Source organism: Lepisosteus oculatus, chromosome 27, assembly GCF_040954835.1.
Source record: "Lepisosteus oculatus isolate fLepOcu1 chromosome 27, fLepOcu1.hap2, whole genome shotgun sequence".
Classification (NCBI taxonomy): Eukaryota; Metazoa; Chordata; class Actinopteri; order Semionotiformes; family Lepisosteidae; genus Lepisosteus; species Lepisosteus oculatus.
The window spans coordinates 10,288,635-10,308,680 of record NC_090722.1 but is presented as its reverse complement, the minus strand read 5'-3'; the positions used below and the strand labels follow the sequence as shown (position 1 = coordinate 10,308,680).

At 50.6% G+C, this 20,046-nt stretch overlaps 1 protein-coding gene across 1 annotated transcript in view; it reads left to right on the top strand.

Annotated features, from left to right (window-relative positions):
• erfl1 (Ets2 repressor factor like 1) overlaps positions 1-20,046 on the top strand; it is a 39,766-nt gene that overhangs the window by 12,790 nt on the left and 6,930 nt on the right. The window contains exons 2-4 of the mRNA XM_069185342.1: positions 15,740-15,821; positions 15,916-16,150; positions 19,738-19,921. Of these exons, the coding sequence (XP_069041443.1) occupies positions 15,758-15,821; positions 15,916-16,150; positions 19,738-19,921 (483 nt within the window). The 5' untranslated portion in view covers positions 15,740-15,757. The remainder of the gene's footprint in view (positions 1-15,739; positions 15,822-15,915; positions 16,151-19,737; positions 19,922-20,046) is intronic.

Below are 20,046 nucleotides of genomic sequence, written 5' to 3'. Positions count from 1 at the left end.
ATACTCATGCCAGTACTGATTCTGATACTAACAGCAATAGCAATACTTGTACTAATACTCATGCCAGTACTGAGACTGATACAGACTGCAATGGCAATACTTGTACTAATACTCATCCCAGTACTGATATTGATACAGACTTCAATGGCAATACTTGTACTAATACTCATGCCAGTACTGATATTGATACAGACTTCAATGGCAATACTTGTACTAATACTCATGTCAGTACTGATATTGATACTGATCTGATACTAACAGCAACAGCAATATTTGTACTTGTACTCATGCCAGTACTGATATTGATACAGACTGCAATGGCAATACTTGTACTAATACTCACAGCAGTACGGATATTGATACTAATAGTAATAGCAATACTTGTACTAATACTCATGCCAGTACAGATATTGATACTAATCTGATACTAACAGCAATAGCAATACTTGTACTAATACTCATGCCAGTACTGATATTGATACTAATCTGATCCTAATGACTTACTGGCCGAGCGAGCGATTGATATCAGTAAAGTAACAATTACTCTGCGCAGAGATGTAACTCCTCCATGATGTAGCCACAGTATTTCTGCGCAGAGCTGCAGCTCTTTCCTGGCTCTGTGCTGTCTCAGGTGGTGCGTGTGATCCAGGGAGAGACAGTCTTCCCTTCCTCCTGGTGCCTGAGAGGGACCGGGTCCCAGCCCTAGTGGAACAGCCACCAGAGCTTGTTTAGCAGTGTGGAGTAGGGGACAGGATGGTGGACTGGAATGTGGGGAGGTTGCAGGTTCGAATCTGAAGTGGCACAGTGCTCTTGTCCCCTGACTCCCCTCGGATCGCTCCAGAATGGGTGAGCTCGGTGTGGAATGGAGTGGACAGGGCTGGAATGGGTTAGCTCGGTGTGGAATGGAGTGGACAGGGCTGGAATGGGTGAGCTCGGTGTGGAATGGAGTGGACAGGGCTGGAATGGGTGAGCTCGGTGTGGAATGGAGTGGACAGGGCTGGAGTGGGTGAGCTCGGTGTGGAATGGAGTGGACAGGGCTGGAATGGGTGAGCTCGGTGTGGAATGGAGTGGACAGGGCTGGAATGGGTGAGCTCGGTGTGGAATGGAGTGGACAGGGCTGGAATGGGTGAGCTCGGTGTGGAATGGAGTGGACAGGGCTGGAATGGGTGAGCTCGGTGTGGAATGGAGTGGACAGGGCTGGAATGGGTGAGCTCGGTGTGGAATGGAGTGGACAGGGCTGGAATGGGTGAGCTCGGTGTGGAATGGAGTGGACAGGGCTGGAATGGGTGAGTTGGGTGTGGAATGGAGTGGACAAGGCTGGAGTGGGTGAGCTCGGTGTGGAATGGAGTGGACAGGGCTGGAGTGGAGTGGTCTGGCACGGCGTGGAGTGGAGTGGACAGGGCTGGAATGGGTGAGCTCGGTGTGGAATGGAGTGGACAGGGCTGGAATGGGTGAGCTCGGTGTGGAATGGAGTGGACAGGGCTGGAATGGGTGAGCTGGGTGTGGAATGGAGTGGACAGGGCTGGAATGGGTGAGCTCGGTGTGGAATGGAGTGGACAGGGCTGGAATGGGTCAGCTCGGTGTGGAATGGAGTGGACAGGGCTGGAATGGGTGAGCTCGGTGTGGAATGGAGTGGACAGGGCTGGAATGGGTGAGCTTGGTGTGGAATGGAGTGGACAGGGCTGGAATGGGTGAGTTGGGTGTGGAATGGAGTGGACAGGGCTGGAGTGGGTGAGCTCGGTGTGGAATGGAGTGGACAGGGCTGGAGTGGAGTGGTCTGGCACGGCGTGGAGTGGAGTGGACAGGGCTGGAATGGGTGAGCTCGGTGTGGAGTGGAGTGGACAGGGCTGGAATGGGTGAGCTCGGTGTGGAATGGAGTGGACAGGGCTGGAGTGGGTGAGCTCGGTGTGGAATGGAGTGGACAGGGCTGGAATGGGTGAGCTCGGTGTGGAATGGAGTGGACAGGGCTGGAGTGGAGTGGTCTGGCATGGCGTGGAGTGGCACGGGACAGCAAGGCCGGGAGTGAGGCTGAGCGCTGGAGAGCAGCAGCGGGAGTTTGAGCGAGAGGGGGAGCGAGCCGCTCCAGCAGACTGGCGCAGGATTAATAATGTGTACTTAGCGCCGGGCAGAGCGACGCGCTGACACGGGCGCGGAGATCTGCCCCCCGCGATAATTCGCTAATTTATCAAAGTGATGGCGCTTTGATTCGCATCTTTCATAATGATAGGAGCGTAATTAAACGTGTAAGGTCACCAGCGGAGTCAGTTTAGCGCGCATGTTCACTAATTGAACTGGCGGGGCAACACCCCCCCCCAACCCCCCCATAGCTCACACTGTCAGAGAGGGGAGAGAGAGCAGGAGAAGAGTAAGGAAGCAACAGAGTTATTCCTTCAACAGTGAGTGTGAGTGTGCAGATACAGAGGAGCTGGACTGAGTGTCTCTACAGCTCTGATGATGAAGGAGTGTTAGTGTGAAGATACAGAGGAGCTGGACTGAGTGTCTCTACAGTGACTCTCCAGCTCTGATGATGATGAAGGAGTGTTAGTGTGAAGATACAGATGAGCTGGACTGAGTGTCTCTACAGTGACTCTACAGCTCTGATGATGATGAAGGAGTGTTAGTGTGAAGATACAGAGGAGCTGGACTGAGTGTCTCTACAGTGACTCTACAGCTCTGATGATGATGAAGGAGTGTTAGTGTGAAGATACAGATGAGCTGGACTGAGTGTCTCTACAGTGACTCTACAGCTCTGATGATGATGAAGGAGTGTTAGTGTGAAGATACAGATGAGCTGGACTGAGTGTCTCTACAGTGACTCTACAGCTCTGATGATGATGAAGGAGTGTTAGTGTGAAGATACAGAGGAGCTGGACTGAGTGTCTCTACAGTGACTCTACAGCTCTGATGATGATGAAGGAGTGTTAGTGTGAAGATACAGAGGAGCTGGACTGAGTGTCTCTACAGTGACTCTACAGCTCTGATGATGATGAAGGAGTGTTAGTGTGCAGATACAGAGGAGCTGGACTGAGTGTCTCTACAGTGACTCTACAGCTCTGATGATGATGAAGGAGTGTTAGTGTGAAGATACAGAGGAGCTGGACTGAGTGTCTCTACAGTGACTCTACAGCTCTGATGATGATGAAGGAGTGTTAGTGTGAAGATACAGAGGAGCTGGACTGAGTGTCTCTACAGTGACTCTACAGCTCTGATGATGATGATGAAGGAGTGTTAGTGTGCAGATACAGAGGAGCTGGACTGAGTGTCTCTACAGTTACTCTACAGCTCTGATGATGATGAAGGAGTGTTAGTGTGAAGATACAGAGGAGCTGGACTGAGTGTCTCTACAGTGACTCTACAGCTCTGATGATGATGAAGGAGTGTTAGTGTGAAGGTACAGAGGAGCTGGACTGAGTGTCTTTACAGTTACTCTACAGCTCTGATGATGATGAAGGAGTGTCAGTGTGAAGATACAGAGGAGCTGGACTGAGTGTCCATACAGTGACTCTACAGCTCTGATGATGATGAAGGAGTGTTAGTGTGAAGATACAGATGAGCTGGACTGAGTGTCTCTACAGTGACTCTCCAGCTCTGTGAGAGATAATCTCTCAGCTGGGTTGTCTGTCAGGGTGTGAACACTTGAAGAGAGTCTGGCCTCATCTCTATCAACGTGGAGTGAGCAGCACCCCTCTTTCTCCTCTCCATCTCTCTCCTCTCCATCTCTCTCCTCTCTTTCCTCTCTCTTCTCCATCTCTTCTACCTCTCCTCTCTTTTCTCCTCTCCTCTCCATCCCTCCATCTCCATCTCTCTTAGCTCTGCCCATTTCCCTCTCTCCTCTCTCTTTTCTTCGCTCTGTCACTGGTGCCTCATTAGAAATCGATGGAGAGTGCCCGTCAGGTATTTGCGGAGTGTTTGTGGATGTTAATATGATTCCCGGTTTGATGTGAATCATCCGCGAGCTCTGGGATTCTCAGTCCTGCTCCGATTGGAACAGCTCCCAGCCAGACTTCCGCGGATGTAGATGAGGAGAGCGGAGTCACGGACCCTGCTGAGACAAGAGAGACCAGACTCCTCCCCGAGCACTGACCACTGTGTGTGTGTGTGTGTGTGTGTTTCTGTGGCAGTGTGTCTGTCAGTGTGTGTGTTTCTGTGGCAGTGTGTGTGTGTCTGTGTGTGTCTGTGTGTGTGTTTCTGTAGCAATGCGTCTCCCCTCTCCTCTCTCTACGGGAGGTGCTCCATGGAAATAGGGAAAAATCAAAAGGAAGCAGGATGAGAGGAGGGATTGGGATAGGAACAGGATTTGGGATCAGAACAGGAATTACGTTAGCTACAGGAATTGGGATCTGCAGTGGGATTAGGATAGGAACAGGGATTGAGATCAGAACAGGGATTAGGACAGGAACAGAAATTGGGATCAGGACCAGGGATTGGGATCAGTGGTGGGATTAGGAATGGAACAGGGCATTTGTATATCTGTATCTAAAAACCAGAGCCTCATTTCTCTGTGTATCTGTACCTGTCTGTATGTCAATATCAACACTTACATCCTTATGTCTGTCTGTATCTGTATCTACACCTGTCTGTATGTCAGTATCACCACCTACAGCCTTATGTCTGCCTGTATCTACATCCACAATTGATCTGTATCACATACTGTACATCTGCCCCTCTGCCTGCTGAGCTGTTCAGGGTAGGGTGTTGTTACCTGAGAGAGAGACAGGTACAGGCGAGAGGCAGGACGCTGTGTCTTCAGCGTCAGGTACGTGCCTGCGTCCCCTCTCCCTCCCCCCTGGGCACAGGGAGCAACGGGCAGGCTGTTAGCGCAGCTCAAATCGAAGCTAAACAAATTACAGGAAGTAAATAAAGAAGGAAAGACGATAAATAGAGAAGCAGAGAAATAAACAAACCTGTAACGAGTGGCTGTAACCCCCTGCAGGAAGAGCCGTCTGCTCCTCCTCCTCTCCCCTCTCTTCCTCAATCGAACCCTTTCTGTCCCTCTGTGTGTCTGTATGTGGGGGAGAGTGGATCTTTGTGTGATGTGTGATTTGTGAATGTCATGTATGTGTGTGGTGTATGTCTGCATGATGTATATTGTGTCTGTGTGTCATGCATGTGTATTGTGAGTGTAATGTATGTGTCTGTGTGTGATGTGAGTGTAGTGTATGTGTGTATCAGTGTGTGATGTCTGTGGTGTGTCTATTGTGAGCATGATGTGTGTGTTGGGAGTATGATATGTGTGTGTGATGTGTGTGATATGATATGTGTGTGTGATGTGTGTGTGATATGATATGTGTGTGTCTGTGTGTCTGTGTGTGTGATATGATATGTGTGTGTCTGTGTGTGTGATGTGTGTGATATGATATGTGTGTGCCTGTGTGTGTGATATGATATGTGTGTGTCTGTGTGTGTGATCTGTGTGTGTGATATGATGTGTGTGTGTGTGTGTGTGTGTGTGTGTGTGTGTGTGTGTGTGTGTGTGTGTGTGTGCATCTCCGTGCCTCATTACAGCTCCTCTCCTCTGCTCAGAGTTGCTTTGTACTGCCTCCTCCTCGCTCTGTCTCATCATCATCGCTGCTCCACTCTCGTGCCCCTCGGCTATGTGGCCGTGAAAAATGTGTTTACAAACCTCTCTCTCCTGCGGATCAAACCTGGGTTCAGAATCAAAGGCTGTCTGTCAGTGTGTACTTAAGAGTGTGTGCGTGCGCTCCCTGCTTCCCGTCTCTGGATCTCGGTTTGTTCAGCAGCCCCTCTCAGGAAGAGAGAGCCTGTCTGTCCAGCAGGTCCAGCAGGTACAGTACGTCTACATGTTCCAGCAAGTGGGACTAAATAACACACTGACACATGGACACACTGACCGACTGACACACTGACCAGGCAACACACTGACCGACTGACACACTGACACATGGACACACTGTCCGACTGACACACTGACCAGGCAACACACTGACCGACTGACACACTGACCAGGCAACACACCAACTGACTGACACACTGACCGACTGACACACTGACACATGGACACACTGACCGACTGACACACTGACCAGGCAACACACTGACTGACTGACACACTGACTGACTGACACACTGACCAGGCAACATACTGACTGACACACTGACTGACTGACACACTGACCAGGCAACATACTGACTGACACACTGACTGACTGACACACTGACCAGGCAACACACTGACCGACACACTGAGCAGGTGACACTGAGAGGGTGACACTCTGTCGGACTGACACTCAGAAGGGCTGACGAACACACTCGCACTCATTCAAGCATGCCCTCCCTCTCTCCTGCGCGCGCGCACACACACACACACTCACACACACGCACGCACACACACGCACACACACACTCTCCAGACCTGAGGAGAAGTGGCACTTCAAAGCCTTTCTCCGGCGATCAGGCGATTGATGTGGGCAAACAGCGGTGTTATTAAACTGCGCGATGAAAGATGGATGAGGGATCGATTCGGTGTAGTTTAGGAGTGAGGAGAAGGGGGAATTACAGAGCAGGATGTGTGCAGCGACGTGAGGAACAGGTCTTTTAGGAAACGAGCGAATCCTTTTCATCGACTGCCTTCCACTGACTTGTTTTAATTAAAGAGGCACCGAGAGGCTGGCCGGGCTGGTCTGGATCTCTGCCACGGGATCCTCACACCGGAGGCACCTGTCCTCAGCCCAAATCAGCTCTTCCTTCTTTCTTCTTTTAAATGCTTTAAATCCTTGTTTTGTGTGGAAGATTTATTTCTTTCTGGTTTCTTGTAAACGATAACAGATACCTGCTGCTGTTCTGAAGCCCACAGGACTGCGATCGGGTGCTGTCCCTGGTCCTGAAGCTCCCAGTACAGTAGACCAGTCTGGTGCTGTCCCCTGTCCTGAAGCTCCCAGTACGGTAGACCAGTCTGGTGCTGTCCCCTGTCCTGAAGCTCCCAGTACGGTAGACCAGTCTGGTGCTGTCCCCGGTCCTGAAGCTCCCAGTACAGTAGACCAGTCTGGTGCTGTCCCCTGTCCTGAAGCTCCCAGTACAGTAGACCAGTCTGGTGCTGTCCCCGGTCCTGAAGCTCCCAGTACAGTAGACCAGTCTGGTGCTGTCCCCTGGGCCTGAAGCTCCCAGTACAGTAGACCAGTCTGGTGCTGTCCCAGGTCCTGAAGCTCCCAGTACAGTAGACCAGTCTGGTGCTGTCCCCGGTCCTGAAGCTCCCAGTACGGTAGACCAGTCTGGTGCTGTCCCTGGTCCTGAAGCTCCCAGTACAGTAGACCAGTCTGGTGCTGTCCCCTGTCCTGAAGCTCCCAGTACAGTAGACCAGTCTGGTGCTGTCCCAGGTCCTGAAGCTCCCAGTACAGTAGACCAGTCTGGTGCTGTCCCCTGGGCCTGAAGCTCCCAGTACAGTAGACCAGTCTGGTGCTGTCCCCGGTCCTGAAGCTCCCAGTACAGTAGACCAGTCTGGTGCTGTCCCTGGTCCTGAAGCTCCCAGTACGGTAGACCAGTCTGGTGCTGTCCCCTGTCCTGAAGCTCCCAGTACAGTAGACCAGCCTGGTGCTGTCCCCTGTCCTGAAGCTCCCAGTACAGTAGACCAGTCTGGTGCTGTCCCCTGTCCTGAAGCTCCCAGTACAGTAGACCAGTGCTCTAATGGCATGAGCTCTGACACTTGCAGTAGCAGCACCAGTGGTCTAACAGTATGAGCTCTGACACTTGCAGTAGCAGCACCAGTGCTCTAACAGTATGAGCTCTGACACTTGCAGTAGCAGCACCAGTGGTCTAACAGTATGAGCTCTGACACTTGCAGTAGCAGCACCAGTGGTCTAACAGCATGAGCTCTGACACTTGCAGTAGCAGCACCAGTGGTCTAACAGTATGAGCTCTGACACTTGCAGTAGCAGCACCAGTGGTCTAACAGTATGAGCTCTGACACTTGCAGTAGCAGCACCAGTGGTCTAACAGTATGAGCTCTGACACTTGCAGTAGCAGCACCAGTGCTCTAACAGCATGAGCTCTGACACTTGCAGTAGCAGCACCAGTGCTCTAACAGTATGAGCTCTGACACTTGCAGTAGCAGCACCAGTGGTCTAACAGTATGAGCTCTGACACTTGCAGTAGCAGCACCAGTGGTCTAACAGCATGAGCTCTGACACTTGCAGTAGCAGCACCAGTGCTCTAACAGTATGAGCTCTGACACTTGCAGTAGCAGCACCAGTGGTCTAACAGCATGAGGTCTGACACTTGCAGTAGCAGCACCAGTGCTCTAACAGTATGAGCTCTGACACTTGCAGTAGCAGCACCAGTGGTCTAACAGCATGAGCTCTGACACTTGCAGTAGCAGCACCAGTGGTCTAACAGCATGAGCTCTGACACTTGCAGTAGCAGCACCAGTGCTCTAACAGTATGAGCTCTGACACTTGCAGTAGCAGCACCAGTGGTCTAACAGCATGAGCTCTGACACTTGCAGTAGCAGCACCAGTGGTCTAACAGCATGAGCTCTGACACTTGCAGTAGCAGCACCAGTGCTCTAACAGTATGAGCTCTGACACTTGCAGTAGCAGCACCAGTGGTCTAACAGTATGAGCTCTGACACTTGCAGTAGCAGCACCAGTGCTCTAACAGTATGAGCTCTGACACTTGCAGTAGCAGCACCAGTGGTCTAACAGTATGAGCTCTGACACTTGCAGTAGCAGCACCAGTGGTCTAACAGTATGAGCTCTGACACTTGCAGTAGCAGCACCAGTGGTCTAACAGCATGAGCTCTGACACTTGCAGTAGCAGCACCAGTGGTCTAACAGTATGAGCTCTGACACTTGCAGTAGCAGCACCAGTGGTCTAACAGTATGAGCTCTGACACTTGCAGTAGCAGCACCAGTGGTCTAACAGTATGAGCTCTGACACTTGCAGTAGCAGCACCAGTGCTCTAACAGCATGAGCTCTGACACTTGCAGTAGCAGCACCAGTGCTCTAACAGTATGAGCTCTGACACTTGCAGTAGCAGCACCAGTGGTCTAACAGTATGAGCTCTGACACTTGCAGTAGCAGCACCAGTGGTCTAACAGCATGAGCTCTGACACTTGCAGTAGCAGCACCAGTGCTCTAACAGTATGAGCTCTGACACTTGCAGTAGCAGCACCAGTGGTCTAACAGCATGAGGTCTGACACTTGCAGTAGCAGCACCAGTGGTCTAACAGCATGAGCTCTGACACTTGCAGTAGCAGCACCAGTGCTCTAACAGTATGAGCTCTGACACTTGCAGTAGCAGCACCAGTGGTCTAACAGCATGAGCTCTGACACTTGCAGTAGCAGCACCAGTGGTCTAACAGCATGAGCTCTGACACTTGCAGTAGCAGCACCAGTGCTCTAACAGTATGAGCTCTGACACTTGCAGTAGCAGCACCAGTGGTCTAACAGCATGAGCTCTGACACTTGCAGTAGCAGCACCAGTGGTCTAACAGCATGAGCTCTGACACTTGCAGTAGCAGCACCAGTGCTCTAACAGTATGAGCTCTGACACTTGCAGTAGCAGCACCAGTGGTCTAACAGTATGAGCTCTGACACTTGCAGTAGCAGCACCAGTGCTCTAACAGTATGAGCTCTGACACTTGCAGTAGCAGCACCAGTGGTCTAACAGTATGAGCTCTGACACTTGCAGTAGCAGCACCAGTGCTCTAACAGTATGAGCTCTGACACTTGCAGTAGCAGCACCAGTGGTCTAACAGTATGAGCTCTGACACTTGCAGTAGCAGCACCAGTACTCTAACAGCATGAGCTCTGACACTTGCAGTAGCAGCCATCGTGGCGGCAGTGGTAGCCGAGGTGGCAGAAGCAGATTTCAATTGAATTTTAATATGCAAGATTGCTGCGCACACAGAGAGGGAAAGAGAGGGGGAGTGCGAGAGAGAGGGAGAGATTATAGAGGGATTTATTTATGAGATATTGATTTTGTCAGCGGTGACTTCTTCAGTGGTTAATTTGGGAAGTTAGATTTATCGATTGTCTGATAAGGTAAGTTAGTTAGGTCATTAATTAGCTGGTTACAACATCTCAGCTGCAAGACACAGAGATCTGATCCCATGAGGAAGGGGGTGAGAGAAAGAGGGACAGAGAGATAGAGAGAGGGATAGGGAGAGAGAGTTATATATAGAGAGAGGGACAGAAAGAGGAGCAGAGAGAAAGGGGGGTATAGAGAGAGGAGGATAGAGAGAGAAGAGAACAGAGAGGGGTATTAGGGAGAGGAGAAGAGAGGGATATAGAGAGTGACAGAGGAGTTTTAGAGGAGAAAAGAGAGGGAGTCAGAGAGAGGAGTATTAGAGGAGAAAAGAGAACAGAGAGAGGGTTATTAGAGAAGAAGGGAGGGATAGAGAGAGGAGAAGAGAGAAGGAGACAGAGAGAGGGATAGAGAGCAGGAGTGTGGGAATGTGTCTTTTTCTCCTCGAGCAGACAGATGGCACTGTTGTGAGCCTAGACCCACAGAACACACTTGGAAGCATGCAGAGGATTTTGGCTCTTGACCCAGGACAGATGTCAGCTCTCTCTTAGGGCATTTTTAACACAAGTGAGACAAAAACAGAATGACAGCAAGAGGAAGTGAGGATCATGAATATTCATCCATCCCTGCATTCCTTCGTAGACTTCCCTTCCCAGTCGCTCTGGGAAACGAGCACTGGACCAGAGCCAGGCAAAGGTGTCAGGCCTCAGCTCTGACTCCCCAGCAGCAGAGGCAGCGATATCTGAGGCAGCTTTACCTGAGGCAGCGCAGCTGAGGCAGTGTAATTTAACTGAGACGCCATAAACACCATAGTGTAACTGAGGCTGTGTGAAGTGTGTGTGAGAGAGATAATCCAGGTGTGTGTGAGAGAGATAATATTGGTCTCTGTGAAGTGTGTGTGAGAGAGATAATCCAGGACTGTGTGAAGTGTGTGTGAGAGAGATAATCCAGGTGTGTGTGAAGTGTGTGTGAGAGAGATAATCCAGGTGTGTGTGAGAGAGATAATCCAGGTGTGTGTGACGTGTGTTTGACAGAGATAATCCAGGTGTGTGTAAAGTGTGTGTGAGAGAGATAATTCAGGACTGTGTGAAGTGTGTGTGAGAGAGATAATCCAGGTGTGTGTGACGTGTGTGTGACAGAGATAATCCAGGTGTGTGTGACGTGTGTGTGACAGAGATAATCCAGGTGTGTGTGTAAGAGAGATAATCTCGGTCTGTGTGAAGTGTGTGTGAGAGAGATAATCTAGGTGTGTGTAAAGTGTGTGTGAGAGAGATAATCCAGGTGTGTGTGTAAGAGAGATAATCTCGGTCTGTGTGAAGTGTGTGTGAGAGAGATAATCTAGGTGTGTGTAAAGTGTGTGTGAGAGAGATAATCCAGGACTGTGTGAAGTGTGGTTGAGAGAGATAATCCAGGACTGTGTGAAGTGTGGTTGAGAGAGATAATCCAGGACTGTGTGAAGTGTGGTTGAGAGAGATAATCCAGGACTGTGTGAAGTATCTTCGCTTGGCGCCGCTGTCTTGCCGGTTTGATCTCTCAGTCTCGAGATCAAAGGCGCTCTCCGGCTCTCAGTCAGAGCGCGAGCCATTGATCCCGCATCGATCCGCGAGACAGCGCCCAAACATGCGCGAGGGCCCTGTGTTCCGGCGCGCGGATCCCCGCTCTCTTTGCCGCGGGATATGAAACAATGAGGCTCGAGCCGGTTAATAAAGCGCGCTTCCCGCCTTTCAACTCGGAGAGCAGGCGAGCCGCGAGCGGAAGGCGATCGATAATTAATGACAATGAATAATTTAACCGTATTGATTGATTCCCTTCTATCTTAACGCCGCTCGACCGCCTCCCCCAAACCTCTCCGACTCTTCCTCTCCAGCCCCGCGTTCCCGCTCTCAGAACTCGAGTTCGGGCTGAATTATTCACGCTCCATTGTAATACTTGATCTCGTCTGGGTCCGGCTCTGCGAGACAGTTTCTGGCGGACGGAAGCAGGCGGGGCGCTTTCATCTGGCCCCTCCGAACACGCCGATGGAAGAGCTCCGGTGCTGTTCGCGTGTCCGGCACCGCGGTCCGCATTCAGCGAGTCCTCCGAGACTGGGTCAGGCACACAGGGGGCCCGAGACCAGTGGAGTGAGAGAGAGACAGTGGAGTGAGAGAGGGACACTGGAGAGTGAGGGAGACAGTGGAGAGTGAGAGAGACAGTGGAGTGAGAGGGAGACACTGGAGAGTGAGAGAGACAGTGGAGTGAGAGGGAGACACTGGAGAGTGAGAGAGACAGTGGAGTGAGAGGGAGACACTGGAGAGTGAGAGAGAGACACTGGAGAGTGCGAGAGACAGTGGAGTGAGAGAGGGACACTGGAGTGAGAGAGAGAGACAGTGGAGTGAGAGAGGGACACTGGAGTGAGAGAGAGGGACACTGGAGTGAGAGAGAGAGACACTGGAGAGTGCGAGAGACAGTGGAGTGAGAGAGGGACACTGGAGAGTGAGAGAGAGACACTGGAGAGTGCGAGAGACAGTGGAGTGAGAGAGAGACAGTGGAGTGAGAGAGAGAGACAGTGGAGTGAGAGAGGGACACTGGAGTGAGAGAGAGGGACACTGGAGTGAGAGAGAGAGACACTGGAGAGTGTGAGAGACAGTGGAGTGAGAGAGAGAGACAGTGGAGTGAGAGAGAGTGTGTCATGAGTGGGGTGTGTGTCATGAGTGGGGTGTGCACTGTGAGGGTGCAGAGTGTCTGTTTGATGGAGTTCAGACAGGGGTTCGAGAAGATGAGAGCTCTGGGCTGCTCTCCTCTCTCTCTGCCAGTTCAGTTCAAGGTGCTTTATCAGCACGGCCGATGGGGACAATCAGTGTCGCCAAAGCAAATAGAAAGAATGAAACTCAGATGGAACAAAACAACAAAAAAAGTAAAATAAAATCTCTCTCTCTTTCTCTCTGTCCCACCCTCTCTATCTGTATCCCTCCCTCTCTCTATCCCTCTATCTCTCTACCTGTATCCCTCCCTCTCTCTATCCCTCTCTCTCTCTACCTGTATCCCTCCCTCTCTCTATCCCTCTTTCTCTCTACCTGTATCCCTCCCTCTCTCTATCCATCTCTCTACCTGTATCCCTCCCTCTCTCTATCCATCTCTCTACCTGTATCCCTCCCTCTCTCTATCCCTCTCTCTACCTGTATCCCTCTCTCTACCTGTATCCCTCCCTCTCTCTATCCCTCTTTCTCTCTACCTGTATCCCTCCCTCTCTCTATCCCTCTCTCTACTTGTATCCTTCCCTCTCTCTATCCCTCTATCTCTTGCATCTTCTCAATGCGAAACTCAGCTGGGCTTTCCCATTGTCACTGAGCTGTTGTGTGTGTGCTGTTGTGTATATGCTGATGTATGCGTGTGTGTCTATGGTTGTGTGTGAGTGTGCTGTTGTACAGTATGTCTGTGCTGTTGTATGTGTGTGTGTGGTTGTGTGTCAATGTGCTGTTGTGTGTATATATATATTTGTGTGTGGTTGTGTGAGGGTGCTGTTGTCTGTGTGAGTGTGCTGCTGTGTGTGTATACAGCCTGTGTGGATATACAGTCTGTGTGTGTATACAGTCTGTGTGTGTGCGTGTGCTGTTGTCTGTGTGTGTGTATACAGTCTGTGTAGATATACAGTCTGTGTGTGTGCGTGTGCTGTTGTCTGTCTGTGTGTGTATACAGTCTGTGTGTGTATGCTGTTGTCTGTCTGTGTGTGTATACAGTCTGCGTGTGTGTGCTGTTGTCTGTGTGTGTGTATACAGCCTGTGTGGATATACAGTCTGTGTGTGTATACAGTCTGTGTGTGTGCGTGTGCTGTTGTCTGTGTGTGTGTATACAGTCTGTGTGTGTGCGTGTGCTGTTGTCTGTCTGTGTGTGTATACAGTCTGTGTGTGTATGCTGTTGTCTGTGTGTGTGCATACAGTCTGTGTGTGTGTATACAGTCTGTGTGTGTATACAGTCTGCGTGTGTGTGCTGTTGTCTGTGTGTGTGTATACAGTCTCTGTGTGTGTGTATACAGTCTGTGTGTGTGTATACAGTCTGTGTGCGTGTGCTGTTGTCTTTGTGTGTGTATACAGTGTGTGTGTGTATACAGTCTGTGTGTGTGTGTATACAGTGTGTGTGTGTGTATACAGTCTGTGTGTGTGTGTATACAGTGTGTGTGTGTATACAGTCAGTGTGTGTGTGTGTATACAGTCTGTGTGTGTGCGTGTGCTGTTGTCTGTATGTGTATACAGTCTGTGTGTGTATGTGTGTATACAGTGTGTGTGTGTGTATACAGTCTTTGTGTGTTTAAGTGTACACAGTCTGTGTGTGTGTATACAGTCTGTGTGTGTGTGCGTGCGTGCGTGCGCTGGCTCCGCGCGTGTTGCCTGTGTGTTCTGGCTCTATTCCCCCAGTAGCTTGTTATAATGTTCCTGCGGGTGATGGAAGTTGAAAGCCCAGGGAAGGGAATGAAAACTAACAAGGAAATGATCCACGCCTGTTATCTGCGCGCCGCTGCTGGGGGGGCCCGGGGGGGGCTGGAGAGTTTCCTCTTTGATTTGTAAAAAATGCATTACCTCCGAAATCAAACGGAAAATTACTGCAAAGAAAAACACACACCAGTCCACACACACAGGCGCGCGCCCGCCCCAGCTCGAACCCGAGCCTCGCTCCTGCGGGCCTGTGCTGTTCAGGCCTGGGCAGCTCACACCTGGAGAGACACCACTGCTTTCAGCTTCATTTTCAACATCTTTCCAAAAGTGCAAGTTCACACAGCAGAGAGAAGAGTTGCAGTAGACTTGAGAGAGTTAGTACAAGTCCAGAAGAATAGAGAGAGGAGTGTCCAGTCAGTGTGTCTGTATTAACCCCTCTCTCTCTCAGTGCAGTGTTAATGTACTGGAGTGTCCAGTCAGTGTGTCTGTATTAACCCCTCTCTCTCTCAGTGCAGTGTTAATGTCCTGGAGTGTCCAGTCAGTGTGTCTGTATTAACCCCCCTCTCTCTCAGTGCAGTGTTAATGTACTGGAGTGTCCAGTCAGTGTGTCTGTATTAACCCCTCTCTCTCTCAGTGCAGTGTTAATGTACTGGAGTGTCCAGTCAGTGTGTCTGTATTAACCCCTCTCTCTCTCAGTGCAGTGTTAATGTCCTGGAGTGTCCAGTCAGTGTGTCTGTATTAACCCCTCTCTCTCTCAGTGCAGTGTTAATGTCCTGGAGTGTCCAGTCAGTGTGTCTGTATTAACCCCTCTCTCTCTCAGTGCAGTGTTAATGTACTGGAGTGTCCAGTCAGTGTGTCTGTATTAACCCCTCTCTCTCTCAGTGCAGTGTTAATGTACTGGAGTGTCCAGTCAGTGTGTCTGTATTAACCCCTCTCTCTCAGTGCAGTGTTAATGTACTGGAGTGTCCAGTCAGTGTGTCTGTATTAACCCCTCTCTCTCAGTGCAGCGTTAATGTACTGGTGTGTCCAGTCAGTGTGTCTGTATTAACCCCTCTCTCTCTCAGTGCAGTGTTAATGTACTGGAGTGTCCAGTCAGTGTGTCTGTATTAACCCCTCTCTCTCAGTGCAGTGTTAATGTACTGGAGTGTCCAGTCAATGAGTCTGTATTAACCCCTCTCTCTCAGTGCAGTGTTAATGTACTGGAGTGTCCAGTCAGTGTGTCTGTATTAACCCCTCTCTCTCTCAGTGCAGTGTTAATGTACTGGAGTGTCCAGTCAGTGTGTCTGTATTAACCCCTCTCTCTCTCTGTGCAGTGTTAATGTAGTGTATTAACCCCTCTCTCTCTCAGGTGTGCCCCAGGTTGGCTATGGACTGTAACTGTGTGAGTGATCTGCTCCTGACCCCCCCTGTACCTGCACTCTGGACTCCAGGTAACGGTCACTCCTTGGACAGTACAGTGTTACTGTACATTAGTGTCCATTTTGTTGCTCTCTCTGTTAACCCCTCCCTCTCCATATCTCCAAGGCATAGCATTCCCAGACTGGGCCTACAAGCCTGAGTCGAGCCCCGGCTCCAGGCAGATCCAGCTCTGGCACTTCATCCTGGAGCTGCTGCAGAAGGAGGAGTACCAGAACGTCATCGCCTGGCAGGGCGACTACGGCGAGTTCGTCATCAAGGACCCCGACGAGGTCGCCCGGCTCTGGGGCATCCGCAAGTGTAAACCGCACATGAACTACGACAAGCTGAGCCGCGCACTCAGGTGCCTCACCCGCCTCACTCTCGCTGTCTCACTCTCCCTGTCTCTGGCGCTGTCTCCCTCTCTCTCTGTCTCACTCTCCCTGTCTCTGGCGCTGTCTCACTCTCTCTGTCTCTGGTGCTGTCTCCTTCTCTGTTCTGTTCTGTGTCCAGATGGGCTGGCAGTGCCCAGGTCTGACAGTACTGCTCCAGCAGTGCCAGGCTCTGCTGCAGCCCCTGTTCTGGGTCCAGATGGGCTGGCAGTGCCCAGGTCTGACAGTACTGCTCCAGCGGTGCCAGGCTCTGCTGCAGCCCCTGTTCTGGGTCCAGATGGGCTGGCAGTGCCCAGGTCTGACAGTACTGCTCCAGCAGTGCCAGGCTCTGCTGCAGGTCCTGTTCTGGGTCCAGATGGGCTGGCAGTGCCCAGGTCTGACAGTACTGCTCCAGCAGTGCCAGGCTCTGCTGCAGCCCCTGTTCTGGGTCCAGATGGGCTGGCAGTGCCCAGGTCTGACAGTACTGCTCCAGCAGTGCCAGGCTCTGCTGCAGCCCCTGTTCTGTGGGCAACAGCAGGAACTTGATCTCTGTCATGTAGTGTGAGACCAGGAGCTGCAGACTGTTCCAACATTCCTGCTAACTCCTTGATGGAGATATTGAACAGTGATGGGCTCAGGCTGCAGCCCTGTCTCACCCCACAGAGTGAAGAATTCCCTCCTTTTGTTTCTGATTTTCACTGCCTGAGTACTGTACACTAAATTGTAGACTTTACCTCCTACACCCCTAAGACGAATTTTTTAAAACTGTCCTTTGGGCCAAATTAAATCAAATGCTTTTTTGAAATCAATAAAGAATGCATATATTTTTCTAGGTTTTGTTTGGTGGACATGCTCATTTACTATTTACAGTAAGTGTGTGTAGGGAGTAACTATGATCTGATGCACAGCGGTTTGGTAGGAAGCCGGTCTGACTCTTGCTCAGGACACGGTGCTCGGTAAGGAAGGCCAGTATTTGGGTATTCATGATGCTGCAGGATACCGTCCCCAGGTTACTGTTCACACAGATGCCTTGGTCGTTGTTAGGGTCCAGTCTGTCTCCAGTCTTGTAGGTGGGCGTGATCAGTCCTTGACTGCAGGCCCCAGGGAAACAGCCGGTTTCATGCTGAGGTTGAGGAGTTTGAGCAGGGCCTGCTGCAGCTACAAACTGCTGTGTCTCAGTATCTTATCAGCTACATCTTGGCCACCGGCCTTGCGTGGTCTGAGGGCCTGGAGTTTGTCCAGTAGCTCCTGCTCAGCGATTGGAGAGTTTAGGGGGTTTGGGTTGTCTTTGATAGCCCATTGGAATATTTTCAGTTTTCCACGTACAGTTTGTTGTTTTGGTCTAGTGCTTCTGTGTTTGGGATCTGATGGTAGAGATGTTCAAATGAGGTTTTCCAGACTGATACATTCTGGATGGGCGATTTTACTGGTTTTTGATTTTTTTAAAATTATTCCATCTTTCCCAGAAACAGTTTTGATTTATTGATTCCTGGATGGCTGAGAGTTGTCTGTGTTCATGCTTGTGTTTATTTTCTTCTTTGGGGTGTGTCTGCAGTGCGTCACCATCTCCCAGTATCTCGCTGTGTGGTTGTGTGTTCTTTCGGTTTGATCGTCCACACAGTGCTTTTCCGCTGTTTCTGCAGTCTGTACCAGACCATTTTTCTTTCGCTTTTGTTTTGTTTGGTGTGTTTTGCATTTATTCTTTTTGATATAGAAAACGAAATCTTTTTAGAATCTTTTACAGCCAGATTTCTGCCTGTTTTCTTGGTTTGATATAGAATAATTGGGGATGTAGTCAATAATGTCTGATTTTCCAGATGCTCTCTGGTATTCATCCAGGCTGTCTGTGTCCCATCTGTATGCCTGGTGGAGGTCGTACAGCTGGCTGGGCTGTGTCAGTGTGTCTCTGTGCTGGTGTGCTCTCTTCACGTAGAGTGTGATCTGGCTGTGGTCGGAGAGGGGAGTTTGTGGCCTGACAGTGAAGGCACTGATACAGGAGGGGTCCAGGTCGGTGATGGCGTAGTCCACCACACTGCTGCCCAGAGCTGAGCTGTAGGTGAACCTGCCTAGAGAGTCCCCTCTAGTCCTGCCGTTGACGATGTACAGGCCCAGCCCTTGACAGAGCTGCAGCAGCTCGCGCCCGGTGCTGATGACTCTCTCTATCCCTGGTGCTGTCTTCTTCTCTCACTGTCTCACTCTCTCTGTCTCTGGCACTCTCTCCTTCTCTCATTGTCTCACTCTCCCTGTCTCTGGTGCTGTCTCACTTTCTCTGTCCCTGGTGCTGTCTTCTTCTCTCACTGTCTCACTCTAACTGCCTCTGGTGCTGCCTCACTCTGTCTGTCTCTGGCACTGTCACCTTCTCTCACTGTTTCACTCTCCCTGTCTCTGGTGCTGTTGTGTTCTCTCACTGTCTCACTCTCCCTGTCTCTGGTGCTGTCTCACTCTGTCTGTCTCTAGTGCTGTCTCACTCTCTCACTGTCTCACTGTTGCACTCTTGCTCTTACCTGTCCTGTCTCACTCTTTCTGTCTCACCTCCTCCATTCACCACGCACCCAGATGCGCTGGGTGGCTCACTTTCTCACTCTTACTCTGTTTCACTCTATTATCTCACTCTTGTTTCTTTCCTCTCATTCCCCCCTTCCTCTCCCTTCACTCCACTCTCACCCCCGCCCTCATTAATCCTGCCCTCTTGTTAATTAACCCTGTCGTCAGCAGCTGATGATTACAAATTAGCTGTAGTTAATTGCTCAATTTAGGGCAGAGTCTTCCAGCTGTAACTCACAAACCTCAGCCTCAGTCCCGACTCACACAAAACCTCTCTCTCAGTGCAGTGTTAATGTACTGGAGTGTCCAGTCAGTGTGTCTGTATGAACCCCTCTCTCTCTCAGTGCAGTGTTCATGTACTGGAGTGTCCAGTCAGTGTGTCTGTATTAACCCCTCTCTCTCTCAGTGCAGTGTTCATGTACTGGAGTGTCCAGTCAGTGTGTCTGTATTAACCCCTCTCTCTCTCAGTGCAGTGTTAATGTACTGGAGTGTCCAGTCAGTGTGTCTGTATTAACCCCTCTCTCTCTCAGTGCAGTGTTCATGTACTGGAGTGTCCAGTCAGTGTGTCTGTATTAACCCCTCTCTCTCTCAGTGCAGTGTTAATGTACTGGAGTGTCCAGTCAGTGTGTCTGTATGAACCCCTCTCTCTCTCAGTGCAGTGTTAATGTACTGGAGTGTCCAGTCAGTGTGTCTGTATGAACTCCTCTCTCTCTCAGTGCAGTGTTCATGTACTGGAGTGTCCAGTCAGTGTGTCTGTATGAACCCCTCTCTCTCTCAGTGCAGTGTTAATGTACTGGAGTGTCCAGGCAGCGTGTCTGTATTAACCCCTCTCTCTCTCAGTGCAGTGTTCATGTACTGGAGTGTCCAGTCAGTGTGTCTGTATTAACCCCTCTCTCTCTCTCAGTGCAGTGTTAATGTACTGGAGTGTCCAGTCAGTGTGTCTGTATTAACCCCTCTCTCTCAGTGCAGTGTTAATGTACTGGAGTGTCCAGTCAGTGTGTCTGTATTAACCCCTCTCTCTCTCCCTCTCTCTCAGATATTACTATAACAAGCGTATTCTGCACAAGACGAAGGGGAAACGTTTCACCTACAAGTTTAACTTCAGTAAAGTGGTTCTGGTGAACTACCCCTTGCTGGACATGGCTGGGCCTCCCTTCCTTCTGGCCCAGAATCACTTCAGTGGGTCACCGGCGCCGGACTGCAGCCCGCTCACGCCTGAGGTCAGAGACACGGACAGAGACAGACACGCAGGCAGGCAGACAGGCTGAGAGGCAAACAGACAGAGAAGCAGAGAGAGAGAGAGACAGGTAGACAGACACAGACAGACACACTATCCCAGATTAAG